The sequence below is a fragment of the Haliaeetus leucocephalus genome, unplaced genomic scaffold (genome assembly GCF_000737465.1).
Source record: "Haliaeetus leucocephalus isolate CR32 unplaced genomic scaffold, Haliaeetus_leucocephalus-4.0 Scaffold848, whole genome shotgun sequence".
In the NCBI taxonomy this organism is placed as follows: Eukaryota; Metazoa; Chordata; class Aves; order Accipitriformes; family Accipitridae; genus Haliaeetus; species Haliaeetus leucocephalus.
Genome location: NW_010973284.1, coordinates 11007701 through 11019329, shown reverse-complemented (window position 1 = coordinate 11019329; position 11629 = coordinate 11007701). Strand labels below are relative to the sequence as shown.

General features: G+C 40.2%; 1 protein-coding gene across 2 annotated transcripts in view; it reads left to right on the top strand.

The window, feature by feature from the left end:
* Positions 1 to 11629, top strand: part of PIGK (phosphatidylinositol glycan anchor biosynthesis, class K) — a 75777-nt gene that overhangs the window by 177 nt on the left and 63971 nt on the right. For both annotated transcript variants that reach the window (XR_775322.1, XM_010582531.1), the window contains exons 2-6: positions 1593 to 1646; positions 3897 to 3988; positions 7605 to 7740; positions 9991 to 10102; positions 10446 to 10542. Coding sequence is in view for 1 of the 2 variants with exons in the window: in XM_010582531.1 (XP_010580833.1) it covers positions 1593 to 1646; positions 3897 to 3988; positions 7605 to 7740; positions 9991 to 10102; positions 10446 to 10542 (491 nt within the window). In the remaining variant the exon portion in view is untranslated. The remainder of the gene's footprint in view (positions 1 to 1592; positions 1647 to 3896; positions 3989 to 7604; positions 7741 to 9990; positions 10103 to 10445; positions 10543 to 11629) is intronic.

Sequence of the window (11629 nt, the reverse complement as noted above, 5' to 3'; positions counted from 1 at the left end):
GCCCCGCCGCCGCTCTGGCGGTCGCGCCGCTGGAGCTGCCCCGTGGCGCTCTGGGAGGGGTTGTGTTGGCTTCGGCGGGCGCCGTCCGTGAGCGGCTCTCCCGAGCGCAGGAGCGCACGGCGCGCCGCGCCGTCTTCCCCGGGCGGGCGGGCGGACCCTTCCCCGGCCCCGCCTCGCTCCGCTCGGCCCCGTGGGCGTAACGCGTGGGGCGGCTGGCGGCTGCCCGCCCGGCCTCGGGCGTTTGGCGGTCTGTGAGCTGTAAAGCAGTACGTCGCGGAGACGGCGGGGCTCGTCAGGCGCACGTAACTGGTTTAAACTGTTTTAAGTTAAAAAAACCCAAAGGCCAAACAAACCCGCGTTTTAATACGTTTGTAGGTTTCTGAACCTCGGTTGCTCTTTGGCTACGCAGTGTAACTTTCAGGAGTCGGTGTTTTATGTTCCTTTTCCGGACGTTTGCTGGCCAAGTTATGTGTGAGGAGAGTTTCTTCGGTTAAAAACCGGGGTGGGGTGCTGGGCGGTTTCGCTGCCCGGGCTCACCTGGGCCTGATTGCCACCTGCCCTTCTCACAGGTGCAAGGCATTTACACACGGGAGGAGCGAGTATTTTTTTTTCAAGGAGGACCGATTTCATATCTCAGTAATTACGGTTTTGGCACAGTGCCCACACTACATCTGGAGTGTTGTTTGCATTTGAATTCTGCTTTATTAACAAATTGTTACACTTGGAATCAGTTACAAATAGGACAAAAAATAGCCAATAGGAATACTTTAGAGTCTTCGGATTTCTAATTAAACTGCAAATTGTGTGCTACTTGAAGTACAGTATGCTATACATATATTTTAACAAACGCTTTTTATGTTACTGTGTGTTTTGTGTGAGGCCACAGGCATCAGCCCAGTACCCATCAGAGAGTTAACAGAGTCTGATTAAGAATCAGCGAGTGTGGATTCTTGTCGTGTGACAGACTCATTCCCTTACCTCTGGGAAGTCTTATCCCCCTTCTGTGTCCTGATTTATGCTATCTTTTAAAGAAGAAGGGCCCTCTCCTCCCTCCACAAAGCACAGTGGGAACTATGGATAACACAGATTATAGAGAAGGTTGTTGTTGTCATAGCTCCTGATTTTGGAAGATAAATGTAACCACCTTGGATTTAAAATGGGTTAAAATTGCAGATTCACTTAACCTGCTTTTGAAAAGATGAGAGGAGCAATGAAAACAGAAATTAATCCAAGCCCCTTTTCTCTTTAAGGAAGGAACTGTAGGTCAATAAATCATTTTATTTTGTTCTTGGAGTGTCCTTTGGAATAGAGATATGTGGGCTTTTTGTTTTAACTAAGCTGCAAGTGACTAATAGTTCTTTCTCCTTTGTTATTTAGCAAGTTTCAAGGAAAGATTTGGAGCAATTAACTTGCACAAAATGTGCAAGACAGAATAAGAAAAACTACCTCTCTTGAAGATTTCGTAAGGTTTATTCAGTGTTAAGGTGTGATGAACAGATGCGTTAAACACTGTTTTGTGGAAACAACAAAACTACAAGTGGTCATGTCTTTCTTATTGCTGAAAAACATCTAATATCTTCTCCATCTTTCAGGATCAAGCAGAACAGTTCTTTAGAAGTGGACATACAAATAACTGGGCAGTTTTGGTAAGTGTCATCCAGGTTGTTTTCTTCCAATAAAGTTGACAGTTTTTCATTAGGAGCTGTAATTGCAGCAGTCACTCAAGAATTCTGTTCATTTGAAGGAAATGGAAAGATAAAGACTTGGAAGTGAATAAATTTGAAATTGTGCCTGCAAATTTGTTACATGATAACAAAATCGTCTTTTCAGTATGACTGCATTTCAAGCACTTAAAAGGGTCTAGCTATGTGGCAGGATTCATAAAACAAAAGTTCTGACAGCATTAAAACAGTTAAATCACCATACTGCATATTGAACAAAAGTGTAATTCTGGTATCAGAGAAGTATATGTCTTTGACCAGTAAGGTACAATTTATTTCTGATTTTTGTTCTTACTCAGTCTGTTAACTTGTGATAACAGGCTTAGAACAAAATAAATTCAGGCAACATAATGTTTAGATCAACTGTTCTTATTCTGATTTTTTTTTTCTTTCCCGTGAATCTTTTATTAGCTTTGAATCATGCTGCACAATTGGTTCTTAATCACAATTCAGGTCTTAATGACTAATTTGTTTCAGAACACTATTGTAATTACTCAGTAGCAGCTGTTTGTTTTCCAGATACTAAAATTGAGCAATATAAAAGGAAATATAACAGTAATTAAAATTAAAAGGAATAATTTTTATATTCTACAATGTACAAACTTGAAACTATTAAAACATCAAGTACTACTTTAATACTATTAACAAATAGGTGCTTTTATTAGTACCCATAAAAACACACAAAGAAGGTGCAAAATTAGGTCCAAGGAGCTATATTTTCTGTCTTCAACAGATTCTCTGCTGGTTATATTTTTTCAGTCATTCATGATTAAGCTTTACAACAATTGCTACTAATTTTCTGAGCAGTAAAATAGGGAGGGTTTTACTGCTGTTAGGCACTTCAGGCCTGGGATTGTACTGCAATCCCACCTTGTCAGTACTTTGCATTAATATGCTGCGGTGTGAATAGCTATATTTAAAACATAGACACATTTTCCACTGTGTTGTAAGGGAGGTAATGGAGGAAAGGGGCAGATGATAATACCTTGAAATGTCACAGCTAGATTGGCCACAGTTAGTTTTCAGAGATTTAAGTCTTGCTGAAAAGCAAATGATCTCATGGACTGATTCCCATGGGCTTTTTTGAAATTCCTGACAGGATGATCGAGACACAAGGGGGTCTTTTCAGGCTGAATTTTTGTTATTATTTAAGCTACTACTCATTTCTTTTTATGAAAAGGCTAGAGAAAAAGATGCTACATAATGTAACTTAAAGATGTTTGTATTTAAATTAGAGCTGTACATGTAAAGCTGAAAAATTAAAAAAACTGTCTTAAATGCTTGTTCCTGCTTCTCTATTTTTGTGGTTTTAAAGTAATGTCTTCTAAAATGCTTCTTCCTTTGTCTGTATGAAAGACTTGTAAAGCCAAGGAAATTTGTCTCCAAAGGAGAATTGCTGTCCTTGGTGTGGAACAAACAAAAAGTAGTGAACTGAAGTTAAACACAAGGACAACAATAAGGCTAGTAAGAAACTATAGCAGATTGCGTCTGAAGGTTTTTGAAATGTCATTGGTTTGAGGTTTTTGAGGACAGATTAAATAATATCTGACTTAGGGAATAGTTTAAGTACAGGAATGGATGATCCCCAACCCTTCGCCTGTTAGAACAGTAGAGCCTGAACTCCTTTGAGATTTTTGAGAATCTGTGTTCAGATTTTGGTTAGAGCTCACTTAACTCTTACGTTATTATATTTGACTCCTTAAATGCAAATGTCCTCAGTGTATTTTCCCCTGTGTCACTTCTGCATGAATTCACGTATGCCTTTGTGCAAGAATGCTCCCAGAATGGGTTTTGTATTTAGATGAGAACTCTTCCTTTGATTTTTTATTCCATTTGATAGGAAGAAAGCAAATGAAAAAATTTAGCTTATCCACTTACTATTGCTGAATTATTCCCTAAAGTGCCACTTTCTATACTTAGTTGGGTTTCCTGACAATTTTTTTCATGAGTCAGTATGTTAAGATTTTTTTTTTAACATTTTCAGCATTTGTTGCTTTGGTACAACGAAGATTTATATAGCTTATATCACGAGTTTCTTGGTGTTGCTACATTCTCTCTGATTTGTTATTAGTTTGTTGATATTCCTGTAATTATGGTCTTCTGATGCAATGTGCCAGGTAAATTTTTATCTTTTACACTATTTAATATGATTTTTTTTTTGTTTTCCCCCCCAAGGTGTGTACATCTCGATTCTGGTTTAATTATCGTCATGTGGCAAATACTCTTTCAGTATATAGAAGTGTCAAGAGGCTGGGCATCCCTGATAGGTGAGGGAATCTTGGTGAATACAGTTCCTTGCAAATGTGCTATAAAAGTTCTCTTGTTGTCTGAAGCACTATAAAAAGACATTTCTCTTCCCAGTTTAACTGGATAAAAGTAAAAATGAAGGATGTGATCACATCAGTGTATTGAAAAGTGCGGCAATATTGTTCAAAAGGAAAAGCAACAAGTTATATAATAAAACTTTCAGCTGGAATAGGCTAATTAGATTAAAAACATGAGGAGCTATCTGGCCACTAAAATGTACCACTTAGTAAATTGGTGAAAGCATAATGTGAAAATTGATAAATGGATTCAGCAATGACAATACTACTCTGAGAGACAGCTTTTGGTGTAATTTCCTTTTCAGTGTGGAGATGTTAGTAACCCTAACTGTACTAAAATGTGAGACTTCCAAGTCTGCAACTAGTTTAGAGTCTCTAAACTAAAGGCCCTGAACAAAGCAGCTCTTACGTATTGAAAGTAGCCTTGAAAAATCCATTTTGCATGATGTTTTTAGAGAAACCAGAAGCTTTGTCCATGCAAATTATCCTTCTCTAGTGATAGCACGATGGTTAAAATAGTATCCCTTCTTTGACAACAGGATTGGGAAGGTGAACAAACTGTTCTGAAGTGTCTTTTAGTTGTGTTCCTAGTGGAAGTTCTAGAGGTATTAGCACAGTTCCATCCAGCTGTTTTGGAATGCAATTTACTTGTACCAGAACTGTGGAAGTGAATTTTAGGCACCAGCATCCACTGAATAATGGGCCATATATATCCATAGGCTCCTATGGAAATCCTGGTGTCCTGGTTTTTAATGTTAGTTTAGAGGACTGGGAGTTTCTGCAGCATGTCTGCCTAAAGAAGTATGGCCTGCTTCATCACTGCAAAATGCATATTCTGCTGGATTAAAGTTGTATGGCATTTTTTTGTCCAAGTCCAAAACTGTAGTATCTGGAGTCCCACTTAGCTTCCACTTAGCTGTGACTCAGTGGCAGTATCATGCTGTTTCCTGTGTTTATTTTTAAAAAGAAGAGAATGACTTCTCAGTTTTTGAAAGAGGGGATGTTGAAACCTAATTTTTAGAAGCATTTGGGGGCTGTAAATCTAGGGGAACGTACTGCCTAAGCACTGTGGGCTGAAAGCCACAGAAATGTGGCAGGTTTTGGTACATCTCATTCAGAAGCATGTCTTCTCTCCTGTATAGCCTTTGAAGCATAGGTGCCCTAGGCACTACCTTAGAAATTCTTTCACTAGTTCTGCCCTTACCCGAGAACCTTCTTCTCTGCATCCATCCGTCTTCACCGTTAAGATCAAAATAGGTGGCAGTTTTAGAAATACAGCAAAAACTATAGCATGGCTGGAGATTTCTGTTGTTCTGATTACAGCCTAATCCATTTCTTGCCCATACCCAAGGGTCTGGAAATTAATCTCAAAAAGCCAGCAATGCTTTAGACTAAGTTCAAAAGTAAGACATCGGAGGAGACCTGAAGAGACAGAGCACGCCTATTTTTTTCAAATTTGCAGCAATTTTTACATGGATTTGAGTGCATTTCTCCCTTAGACAAACTTCTTCCTCTGTTTTTCTTTCTTTGCTGCAAAACTTCATTCAAAATATTGATAAGACTGAACCCCCTCCTGCCCCAAATCACATCTTAAAAAGAAACATTTACTATGATTCTTGGGGTTGATTTTTTTTGGAGGGGTTTGTGCATAGCCTCATTTTGAATGGAACTGTGTCAATTTAGTGATTTAAATAGATTTGTCCAACAACAGAACTCACTAGGAAAATTCTATAACTGTAAGTTGCTCTGGTTTGTTGACATGTGGGCACAATGCTCCAATTCATAAAAGAAAAGTTTTGCTAAAATGAAACAAAGCCAGAACGAATCCAGAAATTCTTTTTGATTCCTGGAATCATTATGCAGTATAAGTTTTACAGCGTGAAAATAGCATTAATAAAACATATGGTTAGATTACTTTGGTTTAACAGTTAAGCTTCAAGTTAACACCTAGGTTGTTTTGCTGGGTGTATGAACCACTTGTACACAGTGGTTCTGTTTAACCGAGGGATATTTCATATGCTTTTAAGAATGCCATACAGTATACAAACTTTGCATATTTGTGCTACTACTATGCAGAACCTTTTAATGAGTGTGCGTGATTATTAATTCTTTTTTTTTTTAATAGACGCATTCCTAGCAAAAATACAGGGCTAAACTGTAGGCCTAGTGATGGCTTAGTGTGGTATATTCTAAGTATAATACAAAAAGTCGATGTACACCTGACTTGTCTCAGTAAATCCACAAAGCACATGTTCAACACTTGCTTCCAACTAATTCCCTTTTAATGATACTCTTTTATAAACATAGTTTTGTACTGCTGTGCATGTGTGGAGAAAAAAAACCTTGGTTTCTCTTCTGTAGTTGTCCTCCCCTGCTTCTGTCCTTACAGCTTCATATTTATGGCAGCATTTTATTCCCATTCAAATAAGTAACTTTGATTATTTTTGAGGATTTATGCTCATGTTATTTTGGACAGCATTTTTCTCCCCCCCCCCCGCCTTGTGCAATGTGGAGCATATCAGCACTTAATAAAGAATAACTTTACTCTTAAAGTGCTCATGCAGACATGTAGGTGAACTATGACAAGCACGGGAATGGTGTTTAAATAACAGGACATAGTTTAATTTATCACTGTGTGCCTGAGAGTCTGAATTAGCAGCATTCTTTGCAGGATACAGAGCTTTCATTTTGTTAAGCATTGTTTGGGAGAACACAAAGATCACAGTCCAGGAGAAACTATATCCAAGACAAGGTTATCCGAGGGAAGGACTGACTTCACCTTGTTCCAGACATCTCTGGCACATTCTTCCTAGTGCTAACAGTCTCCAGTGACTACTTGTTATTTCATATTTTGACCCAAGCCTGACCCTGCCAGGTGAAATACAGATCTTTGGCTGCGTGCAAGTTGGAAGAGCTTTATAATGTGGGGTTTTTTTTTCTTGGTACTGTGAAATGCTGGGTTGGTTTTTTTTTTCTTGGTACTATGAAGAAGACAAAATGTCTGGTGCCAGTGCACTTGTGTTCTTCAGGAAAATTCCATTAACACAGATAATCACACGGTAGTGTATCAGATGTAGTATAATGGTTTGAGAAATGTTCAGGAGCTCCTCAAATTTAATTAAAAATTGTCATAATGTTTTTAATTGATCTGTCTGAGAAGGTGCAAACAGGCTGGGATTTCTTCTGTGGAGCTGCATGAAATGATTTAGTGCCCCATAAAAATCTTCAGATTCTTTTATAAAGAGTTCTGCCAGCCTAGGTCTAGGCAAATCTGTACCATAAAGTTGCTAATGTCAACTACTCTCGTGCTCATCTTTGGCCTAACTTAATCCTGTAGATGAATAACAGCTAGCTGCATTTCCATGTGTGGTATCTTTATAATAGTGATGATGTTCATAAGTAAATAGGGTATAACTAAGAAAAGTTTCACTTACAATTCCAGGAATCTTCTTAATGTTATAAGCTGTTGTTGTAGTCGTGGGGCAGTGTTGTTATAATTTCCGTTTGACTGTTATATGAAAGTAGAATGCCTGAAATGTTTTTGTCTTATTTTCCATAGTCACATTGTCCTGATGCTGGCAGATGATATGGCATGTAATCCCAGAAATCCCAAACCAGCTACTGTGTTTAGTCATAAAAACATGGAGCTAAATGTCTATGGAGATGATGTGGAAGTGGATTACAGAAGCTATGAGGTGACTGCACTTTAATTAAGTCACTGGGTCTTTGTTTTTAGTGTTGGTCTTAATATTTATACAACATCTGTGAAGTCCGAGGAAGTCTTTCTATTCACATTACTGGTTTTGGGCCGGCTTTTATTATGAACTCATAGGTTTAAAACACACATCCCTACCCACCTTGATACTTGGTTTTGTATTTGAAGTTTATTATACTAGAAACATGTTGTGTATTGGTTATTTTAAATAATGGAATCTCCACAGTGAAAAGAACATGTGGAACTCCTTTTATGTATTAGGAATACACACATATTACTGAAATTTCTCTTCTTTGGAAATGGCTGTTCAGTGTCTCATCTTGCAAACACTTAACACCACTGTGAAACTTCTGGCGTGCAAGTGAAATGTTTTTTAGGGAGACCTACTTAAATTTCTAATTTTAAGCATATGCTTTCTATCACAATAAAACAAAAGCCATAACCTAATCATTACTGTAAAGTAATTACTATATAGAAATCTGCATTCTATCACCTTTTCATTTTTGGGTAATATTCCTTCAAACAGACAGTGTCTTCACCAGTTGATCTTAAATTGGACATCAATTGCATGGTTTCATAGTGCTATATAATCATTACTAAAGTTTTATAGGAGCATATTTAAATATATAGTAGATGTTTTATTTCTCTGAAGCTTTGTATAAAGAAGTGAAGATCCAACACTGAAATAGAGATATGTTCTTTTTATCATGTAACATCTTTAACATATATCATCTTTAACATCTCTGTCGGTGACGTGGACAGTGGGATTCAGTGCACCCGCAGCAAGTTGGCTGAGGACACCAAGCTGTGTGGTGCAGTCGATGCACTGGAGGGAGGGGATGCCATTCAGAGGGACCTTGAGAGGTGGGCCTGTGTGAGCCTCATGAAGTTCAACAAGGCCAAGTGCAAGCTCTTGCACGTGGGTCGGGGCAATCCCAAGCACAAATACAGGCTGGGCAGTGAGTGGATTGAGAGCAGCCCCACGGAGAAGGACTTGGGGGTATTAGTGGATGAAAAACTGAGTATGAACCAGCAATGTGCACTCACAGCCCAGAAAACCAACCGTATCCTGGGTCGCATCAAAAGAAGCGTGACCAGCAGGTTGAGGGAGGAGATTCCCCCCCTCTGCTCCACTCTGGTAAGACCCCACCTGGAGTACTGCATTCAGTACTGTGGGAGCGTAAGAATGACATGGACCTGCTCAAGCGGGTCCAGAGGAGGGCTGCGAGCATCATCAGGGGGCTGGAGGACGTCTCCTATGAAGGCAGGCTGAGAGAGTTGGTGTTGTTCAGCCTGGAGAAGAGAAGGCTCTGGGGAGACCTTAGAGCAGCCTCCCAGTACCTAAAGGGGACCTACAGGAAAGATGGGGAGGGACTCTTTAACAGGGAGTATAGTGCCAGGACAAGGTGTAATGGCTTTAAACTGGAAGAGGGTAGATTTAGATTTAAAAAAGAAGTTCTTCACTGGGAGGGTGGTGAGGCACTGGACCAGGTTGCCCAGAGAGGCTGTGGATGCCCCATCCCTGGAAGTGTTCAAGGCCAGGTTGGATGGGGCTTTGGGCAACCTGGTGTAGTGGAAGGTGTCCCTGCCCACGGCAGGGGTGTTGGAACTAGATGATCTTTAAGGTCCCTTCCAACCTAAACCATTCTATGATTTTATGATATTTTTTCCTGAGTATGGATTTGTTGCTAGCATTTGAGCTGTGTACCTCTGCATGAAGAGGAAGTGGTGTTTAATAGGATGTTTTGCAATCACCATCCAGATGGGTCTTACCTGATTACTCAAAGACTTACAGAACTGAAATTGATCTTGTTTTTCCTTTCCTGAGTTGCAGAGAAAATTTAAACTTTTATTTTTCCATGGTAACACACATTAATGTTGGAGCATTTTGTGACTACATGGGCAGCTTTGGCAGAATAAAGCTATACATTGACAGCTTTCAGATCAATGAAAGTGTATTTAGAGATTATAATGGTAGTAGACTTACTGGATATAATAAAGCAACAGGCTGGTGTTAGTGGAATAAAGTAAAAGGTACCATATGATTGTGAACCTGCAGTAAAACCTTAAACGGAAAATGTCTGTTTATGCAGTTTATACCATGCAATATTTCATCTGCTTAGATACGCTACATATTTTAGTGTTCCATTATTGAATTTATATAACCTAGCCTAGAGTTGTTAATCAATATTTTTCTCTTTAGAAAATTACTTTATCCTTCTATTCATAGGTTACTGTCGAAAATTTCTTGCGTGTATTAACGGGAAGAATCCCACCAAGCACACCGCGATCTAAACGTCTTCTTTCTGATGACAGAAGCAATATTCTAATATATATGACAGGTAATAACAGGTTTCTGTATAGTTTATTGATGTTTGTCATTCAGTTGGATGGGCCTGTTGAAAGCATGAAATCCCATCAGGAGTCCAAACAAATAAAATGATTTTTTTTCTTTTTTTAGCATGTCATACTAATCAAGAAAAAAAACCTGGAAGGCAGTACCTGGCAAATATAGTTTTCAGTTTAAATGATGTATGTGTACTGTTCTTACTGTACTAATATTTTCTTTTGCTGGAGTCTATTTGGAGAAAGAATTGTGTTTGCCTTTTTTTAGAAAAATGGTCCACTGGGCTGAATATCTTCCTTTAACTTACATACCTGCCTAACTTCTGATTATTCTGTCAGGCCATGGTGGAAATGGTTTCCTAAAATTTCAAGATTCTGAAGAAATCACAAATGTAGAACTTGCTGATGCCTTTGAACAAATGTGGCAGAAAAGAAGGTAAGAAAAAAGCGTTATTTAGAGGTTAAATACCATCTTTCGTGAACACGTCTGAAGTCTTATCAGTAGACCTTGCTTACCTTCAGCAGTGATACTATCCTTGTCCATAAAATTGCATGAAAGTTTGCATTCAGAAATGTGATGGGTTGACCCTGGCTGGACGCCAGGTGCCCACCAAAGCAGTTCTATCACTCCCCCATCCTCAGCTGGACAGGGGAGAGAAAAATATAACAAAAAGCTTGCGGGTCAGGATAAGGACAGGAGAGATCATTCACTAATTACCATCACGGGCAAAACAGACTCAGCTTAGGGAAAATTAGCTCAATTTATTACAAATCAGCCAGAGTAAGGTAAATGAGAAATAAAACAAAATCTCAGAACACCTTCCCTCCACCCCTCCCTTCTTCCCAGGCACAACTTCACTCCCGGATTTCTCCACCAAGCCCCCCCCAGCAGCACAAGGGGGACAGGGATGGGGTTTACGGTCATCACATGTTATTTTCTGCTGCTTCACCTCCTCAGGGTGAGGGCTCATCACACTCTTCCCCTGCTCCAGCGTGGGGTCCCACCCATGGGAGACAGTCCTCCACGAACTGCTCCAGCATGGGTCCTTTCCACGGTGTGCAGTCCTTCAGGAGCACACTGCTCCAGCGTGGGTCCCCCATGGGGTCACAAGTCCTGCCAGAAAACCTGCTCCGTGGGCTCCTCTCTCCACAGATCCGCAGGTCCTGCCAGGAACCTGCTCCAGCGCAGGCTTCCCACGGGGTCACAGCCTCCTTCAGGCACCCACCTGCTCCGGCGTGGGGTCCTCCACGGGCTGCAGGTGGATATCTGCTCCACCGTGGACCTCCCTGGGCTGCAGGGGGACAGCCTTCCTCACCATGGTCTTCCCCACGGGCTGCAGGGGAATCTCTGCTCCAGCGCCTGGAGCATCTCCTCCCCCTCCTTCTGCACTGACCTTGGTGTCCGCAGGCTTGTTTCTCTTACATGTTCTCACTCCTCTCTCCGGTGGCTGCTTTCCGCGTCCCAACTTTTTTTTCCTTCTTAAAAATGTTATCACAGAGGCGTTACCACTATCACTGATTGG